The sequence below is a fragment of the Onychomys torridus genome, chromosome 8, assembly GCF_903995425.1.
Source record: "Onychomys torridus chromosome 8, mOncTor1.1, whole genome shotgun sequence".
Lineage (NCBI taxonomy): Eukaryota > Metazoa > Chordata > Mammalia > Rodentia > Cricetidae > Onychomys > Onychomys torridus.
In genome coordinates, this window is record NC_050450.1 from 21518067 (window position 1) to 21540792 (window position 22726).

Consider the following 22726-nt stretch of genomic DNA (forward strand, 5'->3'; position numbering starts at 1 on the left):
TATAGAGTTAATTCGTTGTTGATGGATATTATTGATTTTATTATGTGGAAGAGGAAAAAAGCAAACAGGTCAGACAGTCACCAATTTAAGGCAAGATGTGGAAGCCAGAAGGTCTGTCTCCTCAGCCGCTTCAGAAAGACTACCATCAATTAGAAATCCCACTTTAGTATTTTCCCATAAGAGTTGACCGCATTTTGTCAGAGATGTCCACACTTTTGTTTTGTTTTTGGAGACAGGGTTTCTCTGTGTAACAGTCCTGGCTGCCCTGGAATTCTCTGTAGCCCAGGCTAGCCTGGAACTCACAGACATCCACCTGCCTCTGCCTCCTGAGTGCTGGGATTTGCCCAGCTGAGATGTTCACACTCATGCTCATCACAACACTGTTTACCACAGTGAAGAAACTGAACCGACATAAGTGTCCATCAACAGATGGGTGGGGAAGAAAAGATGGTCTAGATATACAATGGAATACTGTTCAGCCTTGAAAGAGGAGGGATTCCTTCAACACGGTGGGATTGCTGAGACAGGCACCCAAAGGGGAATGCTGTATACTCTCTTATGTATGGAATCTGCATACCTGAGGGGTTACAGAGGTGGGGAGGAGGGTGATGGTTGAGGATTACGAAGTCCTCAGGAGGAGGAAACACTACTTCTTCTCTCCAGTCCTTTTGTACAGCCTGCTGAACAGGGTCACAGCCAGAGGACCAGCCAGGGCTGGAGCATGTGACAACTAGCAGCTGTTTAGGGTACCCTAAATTTGTGTTCCCAGATCATGGTCACTCATAATTGGTTTCAGAAGAACCTGTTTCTTATTCCCTTTGAAATGGGGGTTGGGGGGAGTGCGGGGGTTGGAGGTTTAGCTTAGTGGAAGAACGTTTGCATAGTATGCACAGGGAAGGCCCTGGATTCAGTGCTCAGCTCAGAGGGCAAGGGGGAAAGTGAAAGGGGGTGAGCTTGTGTCAAGTGTATTCTATTTTTTTCATGCTATTGTGAACGGGGAACTCCTCCCCCGACTTAGTTCTCAACAAGCTCGTTACTGATGTATGTTATTTTTATATGTTTGTTTTGTATCCTGCTACTTTGCTGATTGTGTTTTTTGTTTTTTTGAGACAGGGTCTTACTATGTAGCCTTGGCTGGCCTGGAACTCACTATGTAGACCAGGCTGGTCTCGAACTCATGCCTGCCTCTGTCTCTTGAGTGCTAGGATTAAAGGCATGCACCACCATGCCCAGCTAATTTTTATTTATTTATTAGAGTTTTGTTTTTAAGATTTATTTATTTATCATGTATACAGGAGAGGGCACCAGATCTCATTACAGATGGTTGTGAGCCACCATGTTGGTGCTGGGAATTGAACTCAGGACTTCTGGAAGAGCAGTCAGTGCTCTTAACCTCTGAGCCATCTCTCCAGCCCCCGGAGTTTATTTTCATAAGAAAGAATTCTGCCTTTACCTGCTGAGCCACCTTGCTGGCCCTTGGAGTCTTTATCATCTTTTAAGTATAGGATCATGTCCTTTGAAAATAGGGCCATACATCTGGGCATTGTGGTACACACCTTTAATCCCAGCATTCGAGAGGCTGAGGCAGGTGGATCTCTGAGTTTAAGGCCAGTCTGGATTACAGAGTGAGTTCCAGGACAGCTAGGGCTACACAGAGAAATCCTATTTGGAAAAAACAAAACAAAATTTATTTTCTCTTTTGTGCGTGGGTAGTTTGCCTGCATGTCTATGCACCATGTAGATGCCTGGTGCCCACAGAGGCCAGAAAATGGCATTGCATCCCCTGGAATTGGAGTTACAGATGGTAAGAGCCCACATAGGTGCTGAGACTCAAACCCAGGTCCTCGGGGCCATCTCTCCAGCCCCTAAACTTGCAAATATTTTATTGAGAACTTTTGCATTAATATTCACCATGGGAATCTGTCTATAGGTTTGTGTTGTGTATGTGAGTGCCTACATTTAGAACATTCTTTATGTTTGTATTTTTAAGAGTTTTCCCTAGTTTTTTCCCTCAGTTTCAGAGTTACAAGACATCTTGAATCAAACAAACAAACAAAAAACATTCAACACTGAGGGGAAAAAAACCAAAATATTTGGAACACAAGGGAGTGAAAAACCTCTACAATGAAAACTTTGGCTTAAAAAAAAAAAAACTTGGAAGGAAAAAAAATTGAAAAAGTCATTGACAGTTAGAGAGACCTCCCATCCCACAGACACTGGTTAGAATTATTCTTTTGAGAATGGCTATGCTGCAGGGTTTCAGTGTAATTATACACTTTTACTCTGAGTTTCCCAGAGTGTAGCTGCCAGCTGGCCAGCTAAGCAGGGATGTGTTAAAAGTTACTCCCTGGGGCTGTTCCAGTCTGGATGCGGGTTGTCTTGGTGTATCTCCTCTGTCCCCCTGGACCACTGCCTTCATCTGTAGGCAATTTAAAATGCCTTTTGCTGTTTTTTGAGACAGGGTTTCTCTGTGTAGCCTTGGCTGTACTGGAACTCAACTGTATAGACAAACTGGCTTCAAACACAGAGCTCCACCTGCCTCTGCCTCCAGAGTGCTGTGTACTATTAAAAGCATGTGCCACCACCTCCTGGCTTAAATGCTCTTTACTGAAGACACAATGCAGATTTTGGAGCCTATTTTTCAACCAAACTATGGCTCCCAGGTCTGCCTCTCGAGGTGGGCGCTCTTCTCACCACCTCAGACCTTCTAAAATGGACATTGTCTCCTGCTTTGTAGAGGTCACTTTGCCATTGAAGCTAGACATGCTTGGGTGTCACTCAGCTCTTCTGATAGCTGCTGCCCACCTTTCCCAAGTTAGTCTCTGGATATCCTGGCAGACTGTGACTGTGAGTTAGCTGACATCTTTCGAGGTCCAGTCTTCTCTTTGTTTTGTATTTATAGTATATGCATGCATGTCTGTCTGTCTGTCTGTGTGCCATGGCTCTTGGGAGCTGGTTCTCTCCCACCACCACGTGGGTTGTGGGGATCAAATTTGGAGAAGCAGGCATGACAGTGACATCTTTACCCAATTAGCCATGTCTTGTAAACAGGGTCACTTCCTGAATGCCAGCCGTTCCCAGGGATCCTCCTCCTGTCTCCACCTAACATGGGGATTCAGGAGTGTGCTACTGCACCTGGCTTCTTACATGAGTGTTAGGGATGCAAACTCATGCCTTGTTGCTTTTTCCACAAACGCTTTGCCAACTGAAGCATCTCCCTGGCTCTTGAGGTTTTTTTTTTTTTTTTTTAAATGGCATCTCACCACTACTCTGGGAGTTGAACAGAAAGAGGCTTCCTAGCATCTCCCCCCCCTCCATCACGATGTGCAAGTTTTCTCTCCCCTCTCCCCTTTACCGCTCTCTTTGAAATATAGCACCAAGAACAGAGTGCCAATTTTCTGAGGGTCTCTTAAGCTATGAGCACAATCACCGGGAAAGGAGAGCTCCCCAGAACATTCCAGTCCCTCGAGGACAGACTGGAGTCTTTCCTGTTGTTTTGTATTTTGCTGCTTAAGTGCAGATTCTCACTGGTACTTACCTTTTCTGAAAGCTGTTTCTCTCTGGGTTACCCGCTGCAGAGTCTGGCACACGGAGTGTGCCATCTTCCTAACCTCTGTGAAATATTCCCTCACGTATTCTGCTGACTAATTTTGGTTTGGAGACTACATTATCAGAGACAACCATCGCTGGCCCTACTTGCTTTTGTCTTCCATATGTATATGAATTTCAAAATTACATTTATTTATGTGTGTGTGTGTGTGTGTGTGTTATAGTGTGTCTCTGTTGTGATAAAGCATTGGACCCAAAGCAACTTGCAGAGGAAAGTGTTTGTTTCACTTATAGATTATAGTACACCATCCAAGAAAGCCGAGGCAGGAACTGAAGAATCATGGAAGAACACTGGTTACTGGCTACTGGCTTGCTCTCCATGGTTTGTTTAGTCCTTCCTTCCTTCCTTCCTTTTCCTTTTTTTTTTTAAGGTTTATTTATTATGTATACAGTGTTCTGCCTGCATGTACACTTGCATGCCAGAAGAGGGCACCAAATCCCACTATAGATGGTTGTGAGCCACCAAGTGGTTGCTGGGAATTAAACTCAGGTCCTCTGGAAAAGCAGCCAGTTCTCTTACGCACTTTCTTAAACAGTCTAGGACCACCTGCTCAGAGAGGGCAACACCCACAGTGGGCTGCACCCTTCCACATCAATTATTAATCAAGAAAAGGCTCCCACAGACTTGCCTACAGGCTAATCTGATGGAGGCAATTCTCCCATTGAGGTTCACTTTCTCCAGGTGACACTAATGTGTGCTAAATTAACAAAACTGTCACAGCGTGTGTGCACGCATGCTCCGGTGCAGATGTAGAGGACAACTGGCAGGAGTTGGTTCTCTCCTTCCACTGTGTGGATTGCAGGTATCGAACTCAGGTCGTCAATCTTGGCGACAAGTGCCTTTACACGCTGAGTCATCTCACCAGCCCCGGACTGATAATCTGGTGATTTTTAGAGGTAGGTTTATGACTCTCTGTTGGGACTGTGATCACTCCAGGACTCTTGGCGTTGGTGATTGAGCAGTTACCATCTCTTGGAGGCACTGTGTTGCCTAGTCCTGGTGTTTCTCTGTTGTATTTTGCACTCCTGTTTGGGGACTCTTCCTCAGTTTTATCTGGTAACCTCAGTGAACAGCCTTCTTTTGGGGGCTCACTCTCCAGTAGCACTCAGAGAATACAAATTTCTCTAGCAGTAATAACACCCAAACCAACCAGATACAGAAATGTATACAATTGTAGTCAATTAAAGCCAACAAATGATCATAGGTGAGAAAATGTTAGAAAGAAAGAGTGGAGGGTGTGTTACACACACACTACTAGTTAACGAAGAATAAAAATACAGAAAAAATACCATAAAATAATACAAAAAAGGAAAGGAAGAAAAAATGAAAGGGGAGTGGACCAAGCCAATTAAAGCTTATAAAAGCAGATGAGCAAGAAGAGTAGGGTGGAATAGGCTCCGGGTCCGCTCAGCTGTGGGGAGCACCGCTGCTCTTGCTGAGGACCTGTCTGAGTCTCCAGTACTCACACAGCTGCTCACAACATCTGCAGCCCAGCTCCAGAGGATCTGGCATCCTCTTCTGGCCTCCGTGGGCACTCCACACACCATACACACATGCAGGGAAACACTCATACACATGAAATAAAAATAAATAAATCTTAAAAATAAACATTAGAAGGTGAGGAAATAAGGTGAGATGTAAAAGAAAAATGTAGTTATTCAATCAAACAAGTATGACATTTTAAAAATTTACTGATATGAACAAAAAAACATACCAGTTTCCTTCCCATCAGAGTCAGTTGTGTCCGAAGCAGAGGTGAAGGTTACTAGCCGACTGGACACTTACCGTTCCTTCCTGAGACTGCAGTTCCCTTTGGAGAGGTCACAGGTCATGCACTGTTTACCTTTCCCTCTTCATAGTGTCACTAGGCTAGCCACCAGAGGGAGGGGTTTGTGGGCACAGCCATTTCACTCTTGGCTGCCTTGCTCCAGACCGTGCTGGGGTGGAACAGAGCTTCCACAGCACCTGTCTATTGGGGGCTTATTTCGTCTGCGCACTCCTATGGCAGTGCTGGTATTGGAGGTTCTGCCTTCAATCTAGGTCTCTAGTACCTTCTGAGATGCCCGCTCAGGGGCCAGGGCACCCCTGTGGGGCTAGGCTCAAGGAGAAGTACGGGGGCCCTGGGTACTGCTTCCTCTTCTGAAACTCCCATATAAGAGCCTGCCTGCGGCCTCCTATATCCTAGCCCGACAGTCCCCTTTGTATCTCAAAGCAGCTTCCCACCACAGGGAACTTAGCATCTTTGACTCTGTCGACACCCTCTTTTAAGACCAACATTTGGTGGGTCAGCTCTGACTCTGGTTACCGTTCCAAGAGATAGGAAAATGTGGTGACCTTTGACTCCCAAAGCAATAAGCAGAGGCAAGACCTTTTTTTCTCTTTTCTTTTATTCCAGACAGGATTTCTCGAGTAGCCCTGGCTGTGTAGCCCAGGCTTGCCTCCAACTCAGGGATCTGCCTGCTGCTGCCTCCTGAGTGCTGGGATTAAAGGTGCCCACTGCCACTGCCCAGCCAGAGGCAAAACCTTTGAAAGATGGCTCCTGGACACTGCACTGGGTACCCAGTGGCACGGACTGTGCTGATTCAGGGCTCTTGTCTCTTCAGGCTGCACTTCTTCTGCATGGCACTGAGACCTGCATTGTTTTCTGTTTCTCCCCCTTCTTTTGCCTCACCCCTCAACCACGCTGTGCCAAGGCTGTGCTTGGCTCTGAGTCACTCTCTTACTCTCTGTTCCTTTTGCCAAAATCTCTTGAGTTTTTCTCAGGTCTGTTTTTACAACTAAATTACAGTACCCCCTCATTGACACCCCCTCTGGAAGGGCAGAAGCTGGCCACAGCAGTGTGCTCACCTGCTACCTGATCCCTTCCAAATCTTGTGTGTGTGTGTGTGTGTGTGTGTGTGTGTGTGTGTGTGTGTGTGTGTGAGAGAGAGAGAGAGAGAGAGAGAGAGAGAGAGAGAGAGAGAGAGAGAGAGAGAGAGAGACTCTATGTAGTCCTAGCTGTCCTGGAACTTGTTATGTAGACCAGGCTGGCCTAGTACTCAGAGAGATCCACCTGCCTCTGCCTCCTAAGTGCTATGATCCTATTTTTTCTTTTTCTTTTTGTTTTTCCAGACAGGGTTTCTCTGTGGATCTTTGGCCTTTACTGGAACTTGCTTTGGAGACCAGGCTGGCCTCGAACTCACAGAGATCCGCCTGCCTCTGCCTCCCGAGTGCTGGGATTAAAGGTGTGTGCCACCACCACCCAGCCCTATTTTTTTTCTTACATCAAGCACATTGAGACAATGCTATTACATATTTCTTTTGTTTGAAAGTCTGTTATTGGATGTTTTTGGTCTTTGGCTCTTTTGGGGGGCTCACCACTCAGCTCCAAAATAAATCATATATGGAGGCTTATTCTTACTTATGAATGCCTGGCCTTAGCTTGGCTTGTTTCGTGCCAGCTTTACTTAAATTTTCCCATCTACCTTTTGCCTCTGGGCTTTTCATGTTCTCTTACTTTTGTAAATCTTATTCTTACTCTGTGGCTTGCTATGTGGCTGGTCCCTGATATCCTCCTCCTTCTCTCGCTCCTTCTCTCCTCCCAGATTTCTCCTTCTATATATTCTCTCTGCCTGCCAGCCCTGCCTTTCCTTTCCCCTGCCTTGCTAGTGGCCTTTCAGTTCTTTAATAGACCATCAGGTGTTCTAGACAGTCAAAGCATCACAGCTTCACTGAGTTCAACAAATGCAACATAAACAAAAACAACACACCTTAAAATAATGTTCCCTAACAAAAATCTTTATTTTTACCACTGTATTATATTTCTCTCCTGAGTGGTATTATAATTTTACCTTGTATGATCACAGGCTCTATGAGAACTTTCTGGATTAAAATGTGATTCCAATTATTAAACACAATTGGTCAAATAAGTACAGATTCTGCTAGAATTATATCTTTTAAATGCATGATTCATTGAAATCATTCACATGACATTTCTGTGCATGATTGTCACTTGCTGCTGCGGATAGAATTTGCATTATTTTTATTTTTCTCTTAGTACTGAGAGAACCTGTTTGCACAAGTGTAACTTGTCTCAACGAGACCTCTTGGAATTCTAAGTTATGTCAAAAACTACACAGCGGGAACTGCCGTGTGTTAGTTGTGCTGGTGTTGGTCATCTTGTGGTTAGAGGAGCATCTGAGCCCCTCTCCGCGGGGCTGAATGATGACTCCTGTCTCCTGTAGATGCTGCTATCAGGGTGCTGCGATCCAGCGGCTGTCTCCTCTTGGTACTTTCCCTTCATCTCTTCCTTCTTCTGCCCCAGCCTTTGTGTGGGCAGCTTCAGCTGAGCCATTCCCTTGAGAATACAGATCAGCCCACAGAATGAGGGGGATTTCCAGCCTTGGCTGATTTTCTCTTTGCTAGTACTACCCTGCACCTTCTCGTGAACTGTGACTGGATATTGTATAGTAGAAACAATCATGTATGGTTTATCAATCCCTTCCCTACCCTCTTTTTTGTAGCTAGACACGAAACCCAGGGCTTTATATTCTCTGTTTTCTATGGTACTCAAAGAGCAAGTGTGCAGAGCCAGGCAGTGGTGGCACACGCCTTTAATCTCAGCACTTGGGAAGCAGAGGCAGCCAGATTTCTGAGTTTGAAGAGAGCCTGGTCTACAGAGTGAGTTTCAGGACATCCAAGGCTACACAGAGAAACCCTGTCTCAAAAAACCAAACAAACCAACCAACAAAACAAACAAACAACAAAAAGTTATTGGGGCAGAAGAGGGGGTTGAGCAGTTAAGAACACTTGCTGCTCTTGCAGACAATCTGGGTTCAGTTCTCAGCACCTGTGTGGTAGCTTACAACTCCAGTTCTAGGGCATCTGATGCCTCTTCTGGCCTCCTGGGAACTGGGCATAAATGGAGTGTGCATACACACATGCAGATACTCATACACAAAAACTAATTTGTGTTTGTATGTGTGTGGGTTACGTGTGCCAGGATGCACATAGGAAGGTTGGAGGATAATTTTCAGGAGTCAGTTTTCTCCTTTACCATGTGGATCCTGGGGACTGAAATCAGGTTGTCAGGGTTGGTAGCAAGTGGCTTTACCCATGAGGCCATCTTAATGCCATTTATTTATCTATCTATCTATTTATTCATTCATTCATTCATTCATCCATCCATTTATTTATTTATCCATCCATCCATCCATCCATCCATCCATCCATCTATCTATCTATCTATTTAAGGCAGTCTTATGTAGCTCTGGCTGACTTGGAAGTCACAGTGTAGCTGAGGATGTTGAGGATGGCTCTGAACTCCTAACCCTGCTGTCTCCCTGTTGCTGGGGTTACAGGCATGTACTACTCTACCCAGCTCCCGACTGAGTTCTGACTAATGCACAGGATTAGTCTGTGATGGTGGCACAGTCAATTCTACGACTGATTTCATGCTTTCATTTGCAGGTGTCCTATTAAATGTGATAAGCCCAAAAAGAGCTTGAAAAATACAAATATTAATTTCAGTACATATTTGCCAGTAAACTGACAGAAATAATGTTTTTACTTACGTAGTTTAATATGCATTTTTCCGGTGCAGGAGAGATGGCTCTGTAGTTAAGAGTGGGTACTGCTCTTGCAGAGGACCTGAGTTCTGTTCCCAGCACCTATGTCCAGCAATGCCTTTGGCTTCCACAGGTACCTGCACTCATGTGCACACAGATACTCATATACATAATTCACTAGGCAGCCAGAGTAGGCAGTCTTTCTCATAGTTATCTTCATATGGGTAAAATAGAGTATATTGCTTTTAATATGTCTCACTAATACTCTTTGCTAATGGTCTTGAAAGATGTTAGTTGGAAAAGAACTGAATCAAAATCTTACTCCATATAATCATCACTGTGGTGATATTGTGTTCCCCAAAATATTGTTCACCCTAATAAACTTATCTGGGGTCAGAGAACAGAACAGCCACTAGATATAGAGGCCAGAAAATGGTGGCACACACACCTTTAATCCTAGCATTCTGGAGGTAGAGATCCATCCAGATCTCTGTGAGTTCAAAGCCACACTGGAAACAGCCAGGCATGGTGACCCACGTCTTTAATCCCAGGAAGTGATGGCAGAAAGGTATATAAAGCATGAGGACCAGGAACTAGAGCTGGTTAAGCTTTTAGGCTTTAGAGCAGCAGTTCAGCTGAGATGCATTTGGATATGAGGACACAGAGGCTTCCAGTCTGAGGAAACAGGATCAGCTGAGGAGCTGTCGAGGTGAGGTGGCTGTGGCTTGTTCTGCTTCTCTGATCTTCCAGCGTTCACTCCAAAACTTGGCTTCAGGTTTGATTTTATTAATAAGACCCTTTAAGATTCATGTTAAACATCACTTTGTATAATATACTTGAGTTTAGAAAACTCACATGGATCAAGAGTATTTTAAAATGCCACCCCATGAATACCTTCAATAGGAGTCAAAAGAAAGGGAAAGGACTGGAGAGATGGCTTACAGGCAAGAGTGCCTGCTATTTAAGCAAAATGACCTGAGTTTGAGTCCCTAGCCCCTCTGTAGAAGCCAGAGATGGCGGCACATGCCTATAACTCCAAGGTAGAGACAGGCAGATTCCAGGAGCTCACTGGCCAGTCAGCTGAGGTCAGGGTTAGTGAAAACCTGCCTCAGAAAAAAAAAAAAAAAAAAAAAAAAAAAAGAAAAAAAAAAAGAAAAAAAAAAAGAAGTGGGCCAGTGGCGTACGCCTTCAATCCCAGCACTTGGGAGGCAGAGGCAGGTGAATCTCTGCAAGTTTGAGGCCAGCCTGGTCTACACAGAGAAACCCTGTATCGAAAAACCAAACCAAAAGGGGAGAAAGGAAGACATCTGATATCTTCCTTTGTGTGTGTGTGTGTGTGTGTGTGTGTGTGTGTGTGTGTGTGTGAGAGAGAGAGAGAGAGAGAGAGAGAGAACCTGTGTATACATGTGGACATAATACACACAATAAGCAAACAACAAACAAATAAATAAATTCTATCAGGAGTTTGTGTTATTTTGATTCAAAGTGATCTCACAGAGTCCACTGTTTTATACTAACTAGCTTCCCTAGCCATCTATAGCCATGTAACATCTACTTCAGAACAGCCTGAAGATAACAAACATGACCTCACTAGTCTCTGAGGATCAGGAACCCAGGAGTAGCAAGTTTTGTTCAAGTCTGTTGAAGGAATACAAGTTGGGACTAGAAAGCTGGTATCCTACTGAGGTGCCACTGGGCAGATCATCTTAGCTAGGGTGGTGGTGCTTACATAGTCCAGCCTCTCAGGGTCCAGCTAGGAAGGGTGGTTTTGGAGCTGACTGCCAAGAGGCACATACAAACCACTGCAGGGATATGAACACATTTGACTATGGAATGTGACGCCAACTGGCGTCACACCTTACACTGTGTGATACACGCACCTTCTGCCACGGTAATGTGACATTCACTAGGATCTTGGTGTCACACAGGGGCATAGATCTGCACTAACCTCTTCATTGTCAATATGCCTTGCAAATCTTGGTCCAGAGCTGTCTGAAGCTCTGGAGACAAACTGCCTTAGGACTTTCTTCTGCCTTTGTCTATGATCAGATCTGATCTCCAAGAGGCACCAAGCCTGAAGCAGCAAGAATACCTGCACACTCAGGTTCTTGTCTAAGAGGCCAGAGCTAGGAGGTAAGCCTGGCTCGGCTTATGTAAGACTTCTGTCATAAACATGCATTTTTAATCCCTTTGAGCTTTTGGAATTCGAGCCAACAACACCAGTTTTTTCTTTTCAGGACGCATAAGATTTTAATTAACGGACCCAAACTTTGAGGTTTTCTGATGCCAGGGCTGCAAACTCAGGTATCTATAGGGATTTAATATTCAAATGAGGAGCATGCAGATTGCTCCAGTTGAAATGGATGGAACCCCTTTGTGAGGGTGAAGAGGTGTTTGTGTCATGAGGACTTTTACTCTCATAAATTATCTAACTCTCATTGATTAATGGGCTAACAAGGAAGTTGCTTGGCTATAGAAGTGAGCTTTCTCTGGTTAGCTTGCTCTGTATCTTGCCATGTAATGACCACTGTCTGCCATGGCCCAAGAGAAGGCTTTCACCTATGCCTAGCAGATCCTGGCATCATGTTCTTGCTATGAACCAAAGCAGTTTCTTTTATTCCTTTTTTATTTTCTTTTTGGTTTCTTTCAAGACAGGGTTTTTTTTGTTTGTTTTTGTTTTTTTTGTTTGTGTGTGTGTGTGTGTGTGTGTGTGTGTGTGTGTGTGTGTAGTTCTGGCTGTCCTGGAACTCACTATGTAGCCCAGGCTGGCCTTGAACTCAGAGATCTACCTGCCTCTGCCTCCCAAGTGCTGGGACTAAAAGTTTGTACCACCACTGCCCAGCTTTAGTTTCTTTCTTTGTAAGCCATCTATTCTCACACGTTCTACTGCAGCAGCAAACAATAGATCGTGACAGTAACAGACTACAAGGACATTATTTATACAAAGGCACACTTTCTAAAAGAAAGGTAGCTGCTACTGAACCACCGTATGTTGCAGGATATTTGATCACACTGTGAACCCTGAGATTTTGTTAAATAAAATCAACCTTGGGTCGAGAGGTGGAGCTAGCAACTAGTTGACAGGCAGTGGCCGTAAAGACTAAGAGGGATGTCGGAGGATGGACACTTTGAGTTTGGTGGCTTTTTTGGTTTGGGTTGGCAGAAGAGAAGCACTCTTTCTGTCTGAGACACTGGCTAAAGAGGAAGGTCAGCTGGTTGCACCTTGGCCTCTCTGAGCTGGCAGGTTTTGACCCCACACCTGATTTCCAAGTCTTTATTGGTAAAATTGTAAGACTGAGTTTAGTTTAAGAACAACTGTATACTGTTATCATAGATCTCAAAGCCAGATACTCTAATTTTCCTTTTCTTTTTCTTTTTTAAAGACTTATTTATTTATTATGTACACAGAAGAGGGTGCCAGATCTCATTACAGATGGTTGTGAGCCACCATGTGGTTGCTGGGAATTGAACTCAGGACCTCTGGAAAAGCAGTCAGTGAGTGCTCTTAACCTCTGAGCCATCCCTCCAGCCCCAAAAATGTACCTGAAGTCCGGAGAATGGCTGTCCAGATAGGCTTTTTTTTTTTTTTAAAGATTTTCTAATTTTTCAAGAGAAATTAAAACACAGATTTTTAAATGTGAAGTCGTTTAAGATGAGGTATATTCACATGAGTGCAGGTACCTACAGGGGCTAGAAGAGGGTGCCAGTCCAGGCTGAGCTCCAGAAGTCCAATCGATGAGAGAGAGAGGAGAGATTCTATGAGCAAGGGACATCGAGATCATGATGAGGAAACCTACAGAGACAGCCAGCCAAACCAGTGGAAACACATGACCTGTGGACCAAGAGCTGTGGAGCCCCCATGGGACTGGACTGGGCCCTCTGGATGGGTGGGACAGTTGTTTAGCTTGAACTGGTTAGGGGGCCCCCAGGCAGTGGGATCAGGATCCGTCCATGGTGCATGAGCACGCTTTTTGGAGCCCACTACCTATGGTGGGACACCTTGCACAGCCTTAGTGCAGGGGGAGGGGACTGGACCTGCCTCAGTTGAATGTACCAGGCTCTGCTGACTCCCCATTGGAGACCTTGCCTTGGAGGAGACAGGAATGGGGGTGGGTTAGGGGAGGCAGACTGGGAGGGGGGAGGAGAGGGGATCTGTCATTGGTATGTAAAATGAATAGAAAATTTCTTAATAATAAAAAAATAAAATAAGGCCGGGCGGTGGTGGTGCACAGCTTTAATCCCAGCACTCGGGAGGCAGAGGCAGGCAGATCTCTGTGAGTTCGAGGCCAGCATGGGCTACCAAATGAGTTCCAGGAAAGGCGCAAAGCTACACAGAGAAACCCTGTCTCAAAAAACAAACAAAACAAAACAAAACCAACAACAACAAAAAAAACCCAACCAACCAAACCACATAAATAAATAAATAAATAAATAAATAAATAAATAAATAAATAAATAAGAGGGCGCCAGTTCTCCCAGAACTGGAGTTCCAGGCAGTTGTGAGCACCTAGTGTGTGTGTGCTGGGAACTGAACTCAGGTCTTCTGTGAGAGCAGAAAGCACTCTTAGCCACTGAGTCCCTCTCTCCAGTCCTCCTAAAATGTGAAACTTTCTTTTTTCTTTCTTTCTTTTTTTTTTGGAGACAGGGTTTCTCTGTGTAGCTTTGCACCTTTCCTGGAACTCACAGAGATCCACCTGGCTCTGCCTCCTCCCAAGTGCTGGGATTAAAGGCGTGTGCCACCACCACCCTGCAAACGTGAAACTTTTAATTGATTGATTTTGGCCTTCAGGTTAGGGATATGCTGCCCCCCTTTTTTCTTGGTTTCTTTTTTTTTTCTTTGAGCAGGGCCCCACTGTGTAACATCCCTGGCTGTCCTGGAACTCGCTTTGTAGTCCAGGTTGGCCAAGAACTCAGAGATCCTCCTACTTCTACCTCCCGAGTGCTTAGATTAAAGTTGTGCCCCACCAGGCCCAGATCTGGCATGCCAATTATTAAAACAACGAAGATGGCGGTGTAGGCTAAACCTCACGTGACCTCTACATGCTATACTGTATGATAAGTTGGGTCCTTCAAGGTCTTTGGCTGGCTGTTATATTGGTGAATTCCAACGAACCAATCTTTCAGGATCCACAGAACATCCCACACTCACTGTGCATGTGACTTGATTTGGTTAACGGGGCAATCAGAGTCTGATAAGCATTTGCTGATTGGTCTTGTCCTTTTTCAAGCCACCCTCCAGAGGCTGGAATGGTAAGAAGCCAGTGGAAAAGAGGCTCCAGAGGATGAGAAAACATTTTGAATGTGTTCCCAACTGATTACAGCCCTATGTGTAACCTCAGCTTATATCACATTGATCCAGATGAGCTTGGCCAAACTATGCTATCATAAAAAATAATAAACCATTGTTAGTCTAGGCTACCGAGCCTTGGCAGGGTTTGTTATGTTACAACAGGTAACTGAAACAGAGGTCATTTAACCGGCCCTCATATCTGGTAAAATAAAGACAGCAAGGTGATGGCAGGAACTCTTTCAATCTCTTGGTGAAAGCCACCAGATAAAGGTCATAAAGTTTCAAACTCTAACGGCAGGGAATTTATACCGATCTCTGGAAATGGAAAGAGTTCGAAAGTCATCCACTGCACTGGGGCAGAGAATTGAAAAACACTTGAGAAACGGGAAAGCAGTCTCTGCCATTGAGAAGTGGGCTGGGTACAATCATCCAGGCCCTTGATGATAGCCAGAGCCTGGCCCTTACTGCTAGGTCTCCTGTAAAACATAAACAACTTCACAGACTACCAACACCACACAAGGATATTCTGTGGCCTTATCTTATGGATCATGACAAAAACAAGACCATTCACTCCATAATCATTTGTGAACACAGATAAAACATGAGCATCATCCAAGCCACACACACACACGTACAAACAATAAACACTTGAATCTGGCTAACATGAAGGAAGGGCTGTCACCAATTATTGCATTAGCGTCAATCTAACTTCCCCCAGATAAGACTGCGATGTCCAATCTTAGAATTACTCTTAGCTCCAGGGCCTCTTCAAATCCTCTTCTACATTACCTAAGGTCTCTTACTGAGACGTCCACGATTCATCATGACGTATGTTCTCTTCTGCTTCAGCTAGAAATAAACCCACCTTGTTCAACTACCAGCGTGTTCCTGGAGGATTTTGGTTCCAGGGTACTGACAGACTTGAAGAAGGTCACAGAGTTAGAGGCAGAGCTCCCTGGAAGTCTCCAGTTGTGTTCTTTCATAGCATCTCTAACTAGAATTAAGGGTCTCTCCTGTTACGTTCGAAGTTGATTCCCAGTGCTTAGGGCAGTACTCGGTAGAAACTGAATGTTTAAAAATAAATGTTTTCAGAACGAACAGCTTCCTTCTCATGGCTCAGCTCCTCCCAGTCAGTGTAGCAGATCTTCATACACCTATTTCCCAACTCAGTTTCCAAATACTTCCTCTAGAGACGTCCATCTTCCCTTGGCTGCGTCCTCGGGCTCTCGGGCCTTCTCCCACACTTCCTAGTGCACCTGTCCCTACCAAATGTAACACACTCGGAGCGGCGGCGCAGCCACCTACGCGAGTGGCACGGCAGACACCCAGGGCGCATGTGCGGAAATCGGTCGCACCGCAAAGATCTCAGAGCTAAGTGAGGAGCTGCTTTCGAGTTTCCGTCCGGGTCCGGGCAGCTCCAGGCTGCCAGGAAGTCAGGAACGACCAGCCGGAAGGAGACCTTGCGCGCGGGGATTTCTGGGACAAGTAGTCGCGGCACTCACGAGGCCCTACCCCGAGCAAGCCCTAGATTCTCCAGGTCTGCACATCCCTCACTCCCAGCCCTGTGCTCCTCGAAGGGGACCCTCTACAGTGGCGAGCCCCCGGCAAAGTGGGTCGAACGGCTTCCTGCTCCCACAAGGCCGCGCGAGCCGCGGTGGTTGTCGGGAGTTATAGTCCCCGCTGTGCGTCCTGCGTCCGCCGAGTGGGAGGGCGGAGCTGCCGGCGGCCCGGGCGGGCTGGCAGCTAGAGTGGGTGCGAGAGCCGCCTCCACCGCCGCCGCCGCCACCGCCTCCTCCGCCCGGGCCGTTCGCTGCTGAGCGGGGAGAGCGAGGCGGGGCCGCCGGGGCCGCCATGGAGCCCGACTCGGTGATTGAGGACAAGACCATCGAGCTCATGGTGAGTGCGGCCCGCTGGCCCTCCGTTCTTCCGGCCGACTGGCGATCCGGGGGCCTGCCCACCTCGGCGTCCGCGCCAGGCCAGCCCTCGTTCCCTGCCGCCCGGGCCCGGCCGGCCCCCTGCTGTGGCTCGTTGCTGACGCCTCGCGCTCCCGGGCTGTCCTGGCCTCCGCTCCCCCCCCCCCCCCGCTCCCGCCTGCCGGGCTCTGACCGGTCTCGGGCGCCCCTGCCTCGCTCCTCCGGGAGCCTCCGCTCACTCTCGCCTCGCCATCGCACTTGTTTTAGAACATTTCTTTCCCCTTCCCATTCCTCCAGGCAGGCCCGCATCGCGCTTCCCACCCGCGCTTAAGCCGAGGGTGATGGTGGTGGGAGGGAGTCCGAGACCAGTTGGGGCCGCTTCGGCCTCCGTAACCTAGGCATGCGGGCGGGGGGGGGTTTAGGGGGGCTCTCAGCACCTTCTCCCCAAGCTACGGCTGTATGGATGCCGGCATAGGCCCCGTAGGGCTGGGATGTTGGGGGTGCCCTCGAGTCTGAGTCTTGCGGGATATGAAGCCTCTTTTCTGGGCCCTTGTGGTGTCAGGCTTCTTGGACAAAGGGTTTCCTACCCTGCCGTGAAGGATGTTTGTATAGCAAGGCCCCAGGTACTCTGGATTCCATCCCCCAGGAAAGGGGAACCATAACTTTATCATTTGGGAAATGAGAGGGGAGGAGGAAGGGGTCGTTCCCCTCTCTTAAAGAGAAAAAAAGCATCATTCTTGACCCACAGAAAAGCAACGATCCCCTTTACTGTTAGAAACCATGGGTAGCCAGACTGATGAGGTCTCCCTGGACCCCCCTAACCCCTTTCTGACCTCAGATTTGGTTCCAGAAGGGTTTTTGGGAACAGGACTATGAGTGAGTGGCTGGGAAAAGTGAGGAATTTGCTCATTGGTGGAAGAAATAAAATATGGCTGGTATTACATGCCAATTTGAATGTGAGGGAAATCAGACCGGGCTTGGGAGAGTGGGGTGGCAGTCAGCCTCTGCAAATGGCCATACAAAGGAAACCGTTGATAGTTTCTTTGTATCTCTGCTAATACAGTAACAACTAGTATCTGCCCCATGGTAGCGAGGAAAGCTACAAGATCTACTGAACTTAGCAAAACGTTTTCCTCGTCAGATTCTTTCCAGTGTGAAAATGCTTATTGAGTCAGTGATTCCACCGGGTAGGGTTGGTGACATCAGAGCCACTTCCCCCATTTAATGCTATAAATAATAAATGGTGATATTGAAAGTCTGTTGGATAGCCTCATGGTTTCTGTGGATGATGTTATCCAGGGAGTTGAGGTACACGGTTTAAAATGGTAGTATAGTAGCATAAAATAAATACCGAGGCAGTCTCATGTCTGCTGGCCTCTGCACAACGTGCAGAACTGAACTTGTTGAACATTAGCGGGGTGGGGGCATGGGGACGGACGGACCACTGACGGACCTGACACCTCTGGTAGTTCCTGGGGTGTGTGTGTGTGTGTGTGTGTGTGTGTGTGTGTGTGTGTGTGTATGTATGTTTGTGTGTTCAAAGGGATTCTGTCACTTGTGGGATTTTGATTTTTTTTTAGGTACTGAGGAATTGGGCAAACGTTTGAAGTGGGTCATTTTAACAATATCATTTCAAAATGGTTGTTTATGGATTGCTGTGAATGGATACATGCAGCACATGGGCATTTGGCAGTCAGAGGACAACTTGTAGTCACTTCTGTCCCGCCTTTACTGAGTCCTGGGAATTGCATAGGGTTAAATGCCCTTGGCCGAGCCATCTTGCTGACCTCTATTTTGGCAAAGTATCTTCAGACATGTTTCATCTTCTTAAAGATAAACAGTACATCTGCTTTCAGGGTGGCCAGTGCTTCATACTGAAACAGTCACTTAAAACAACCAAAACATGGTCTTCTTTAAAAGATTTATAAGAAATACAGTATAACCCAAGGCATGGTCTGTTAGCATGTGACTAAAGAAAGACTCTGTCCCACATTTGCTTGCTTTCTAAGCTTATAACTAAAAAGTTTTGTTTGGATGCTGGGGTGCACCTCAGTGGTAGAGCACAGGCTTAGTTATAACCATGAAGCCATGGTGAGTAGCTTAGATTTTGTGTGATAATATGTGCTGTTATGCTGAAGAGATGTCAACCCAACATTTAATAAAAGGTGTAGTAGTCACAATGAATTTTAAAATGGTTTTAAGGATTTTGTCCATCAATGGTGGAATCTGTTAGGACCCCTGGGCAATCTTTTCCATGAACAGTGGGTGTTGGTTTTAGTGTAATGGATGACTCGAGTGCTTAGCTACTGAAGACGTCCAGCATCAGTGGATGGATCAGAAGGCCTTGAAAACCCAGGCTCATCTGGTGTCTGTATTACTACATTTCAATTATAGTTTCCAGAGATTGGTTGAAAATACATATAATAATGACTTCAAAATAACATGATTGAAAGAGGAGAAACTGGTTAAATTGATGGTATTTTGGAAGCCTAGAACATAAAATTTTTCAAATTTTTTGAGTCCTCTTCTGGACTCAGATATTTGTGATTTTGGTGCCTCTGAGTTTGGTACCTAATGGTTGACAAGATGTTTGTGCCGTTTTAGATTGCACTGCATTAAAAAGAGGAAACTGACTTAGTGTCAGCTTCTGTTCTTAATTGTCAAGCTTCTACTTTGATTTTGATGCATCTTTTTCTCTTGCACTTGGTAAGACTCATGGCAGTCTTGGCAGCCTCTTGGGTGCTGGTGTGAGCCACTATATACCTTTTTCTGTTTGTTTTTACAGTGCTTGGGCTAAAAGCCAAGCTTGGCTCATGCTAGGTAACTACATTAAGGTACCTCCCCCCAGTCCATTTTTTGTACTTATTTTAAACATTTAGGAGGATTGAAAACTAGTTATAGTGGAGACTATATCTATAGTTTACTACAGTGCACACTTTGCTCTCTAGCAAGGAGATGGTTGGAGGACAACAATGGTAATAGTGGAATAGTTAAAGTTTCAAAATCCAGTTCCTCACTTGGTGACTTTTATCCTTATTTGAGGCCTGGGTCTGCCAAAGGTGCTTGCATGTCTCTGGCATTCTGCGTAGGACTCTGACTTTAATAAAAACCGTAAAGAGTGCTTTCGCTCTCCCCCCCCTCCACTTTCTCCTTTCTCTTTCTCTCTTGTCTGCCTGCCCCCTCTCTTTCTTAACACACACTACCTTTACTGACTCCTTGCCTTCTTCTAAGGTTTCTTGTAGCCCAGGCTGGCCTGGAACTTTGTGGCTGGCCTTGAACTCCCAATCCTGTTGCTTTTGCTTTCCACGTGCTGTGATTATGGGTCTGTGCCACCATCCTCAGCAAGGTGATAAATAAACTCTTGATAGAGACAATGAATTTATAGTTGCTGATGGTGAATAATTTAATTGCCATGTTGCTTTCATGACTTTATAATGGTCCAGTGTTGGGCCAGCTTTATGGACCTGTTTTCTAAACTTCTTTGTGACAATCATCTTTATTATGAGTGAGTTAGAACAACAGTGATCCATTTGGATAGAGTTCACCAGGCTGTGTGTCTGGTTTGCAGATTTCACTGGGAAGAATGCAAACTGCATTATGCATCACGTTCAGTTGGGAGCATGAGTTGATGTACAGGCACTCCTTAGGAAGCGCTCGTAAGAGCTGCGGAGTGACAGAGAGGCGGCTAGTCTTTCTCCCATGAAAAGATAGCAAAATGCGGCTAAGGGTTTTAGGACACAAACCAGTGGGTAAAGGTGCCGGCCACCAAGCCTGACTACCTAAATTTCTTTCCCTAGGACTTACAGAGGAAGGAGAGAACAAACCTCGGGAAAACACCCTCCCACACCAGCTCACATAAATGTAATTTTAAAGGAGTTTCAGGGTTGCTGGGTAGTGGTGGCCTACACCTTTAATCTCAGCCTAGGGAGGTAGATCTCCTGAGTTCAAGGCCAGAGTGAGTTCCAGGACAGATGGGGCTACATAGATAAACCTTGTCTTGAAAAACAAAAACAAGTTTAAGGATGATAGTTTTGTTTTGTTGTTGTTGTTGTTTGTTTTTTCTGTAGATCAGGCTGGCCTTGAACTCACAGATATCCACCTGGCTCTGGATTAAAGGTGTGTGCCACCACCTCCCGGGTTTTGTTTGTTTTTGAGACAAGATTTCTCTGAGGATAGTTTTGTTTTGTTGTTGCTTTTTTGTTTGTTTTTGAGACAGAGTTTCTCTGTGTGGCCCTGGCTGTCCTAGAACTCTTTGTAGCCCAGGCTGGTCTCTGCCTCCAAGTGCTGGGACTAAAGGCGTGTGCCACCACCACCTGGCTAGGATGATACTTCTGTCTCATGGGTGTGAACAAAACAAAATTTGCCTAGTTACACTTCTACTGAGTTATTAGCTGTGGAAAGATTCTCCTCTGCTAATAGACCTTAAGTGAGTAATTTCCTTTTGTTTTTATCTCTTACGTGGATGAAGTAATGCAGATTAGAATATAGTGGTCCTTCTTAAGAAGGTGCAGTATAGTGCTATCTTTAGAGTTATTATAGGCGGTCTACAAAACTGGAGAAAGAAACTGATAAGGTAAATTGTTTTCTTTTTGATTCAGTTGTTTTGTTTTTCCTCCCTTCCTGTCCTTGACTTAGTGAGGCAAATTCAGTTGTTCAGTGACTCTGTCAAGGAATTGGATGTCTGCAGCTCTCCCTCATAGCTCTCTAGAGGCTGCCAACTCACCAAATGTGCACAAATAGACGCGGGTTTCAGCAGGGCCCAAATGATAGAAACCACGTGAGTTTATAGGCTCTTTGACCTGTCTGTAGAGACCATGGCTCTAATACACAGTCTGTCTGAGGATTTGCAGTAGGCTAAGTTCCTTTCAGATTTGACAGGGTGGCCCTGACTGCTGTGCCTGTCCTTTACTAAGTAGAGAGCTAGCCCAGGATACTCACTAACTAGGCCATTGACACAGATTTCTAGACCTGCACACATGTGGCTGTTGGGCAGTGCTTTTGGGGCTGTGAGTTCTGGAAGCATGCTGGGATCCTGGGGAAGAAGCTTGTCCAGGCCTGCTGACTCTACTTCCTGTCCATCTTCCAATCTATTTTCCCTCCTGCCACTTCCTTTCCCTCTTTGAATCTGACTCCCTTCAGCCTTTCCTCCTGCTTGCTTCTCTGCTGTGCTTCAGCCGGAGTTTGGGGAATCCTGGTCCTGCATACTCTGCTCACACTCCTTCCGCTGTCAGCACTGGGATAAAGTGCCTTGTACAGTTTTTGAAGGCAGCTGCTGTTTACTGAAAGAACTCCATCCTTGAGCAGCCTCTGGCCAAATTGGCTTAGGTCACATCTCAGCAACCCTCCCTTCTGCTAATGCTGATAAACCTCTATCAGCCCAGGAGACCTAATGGAGGCCACCTCTTTGATGTCAGTTTGTAAGGTGGGTGGCAGATAGCATCTTGTTTGGTTGCATAGCCCAATCTTTGTGGACTAATCCTTAAATGAATTATCTAGTGGTACTTAGACTAGTCTATGCCTATACTGTAGTTACCTGTTTGTGTCCCCCATTAAACGATAAGGTCTTTACATAGGAGAGGAGACCTTCCTCCCTTCCTCTGGCCACAGCTCCTTCACATGCACAGTGTGCTCTGTAAGTAATAGCTGTTCATTCAGTGGGAACTCTTCTCTGTGTCTTAGTGATCTTCATGTCTGGGAAACTTCACCTGGTACCAGTTCTCCTAAGAGTCCTAACTTTTATGGCGTCTTCACATCATTTACTGAATGTTATACAGAATTGCAGTTGTGTTTAAACAACCGTGCTAGAAGCTGCAGCTGATGATCCTTTTCCCTCACCGTGTGCTAAGTGTGTGGTGCTTGGTGACTATTAATTTAAATTAATGTTAGGGTTTTGTTTTTTAAATTTATTTATTATGTATACAGTGCTCTGTCTGCATGTACCCCTGCAGGCCAGAAGAGGGCGCCAGATCTCATTACAGATGGTTGTGAGCCACCATGTGGTTGCTGGGAATTGAACTCAGGACCTCTGGAAGAGCAGTCGGTGCTCTTAACCTCTGAGCCATCTCTCCAGCCCTGTTTTTTTTTTTTTTTTTTTTTTTTGAGTACCATGATACCTTTTAGATTTTCTTTTTGATAACTTTAACACAAAGATGTATATACAAGAAAAAGACTGGTGAGGGAAAGTGGAAGTTAGTGTGTGGCCCACCTGATATGCATAGACATTTACCCATCATGTGCAGACCTATACATACACAGATTGATTTATATGCACCCTAGACTGGTGATTAGCCAAGAAATGAAGCCAAGTTCTTTTTATATCTGTTGGTGAGAATAGTTGATAAGCTGCAAGGGTTTCCTGACCTTAAAA

At 45.7% G+C, this 22726-nt stretch overlaps 1 protein-coding gene across 5 annotated transcripts in view; it reads left to right on the forward strand.

Annotated features, from left to right (window-relative positions):
• Positions 1-15972: 15972 nt before the first annotated feature.
• The window catches only part of Fbxw11 (F-box and WD repeat domain containing 11), a 99593-nt gene continuing 92839 nt past the window's right edge, over positions 15973-22726 (forward strand). For 2 of the 5 annotated variants that reach the window (XM_036195467.1, XM_036195469.1), the window contains exon 1: positions 15975-16342. In XM_036195467.1, the coding sequence (XP_036051360.1) occupies positions 16298-16342 (45 nt within the window). In that variant the 5' untranslated portion in view covers positions 15975-16297. Of the gene's footprint in view, positions 16343-22726 lie in introns of all 5 variants that reach the window. The other 3 variants (XM_036195466.1, XM_036195470.1, XM_036195468.1) reach the window with 3 other exon arrangements.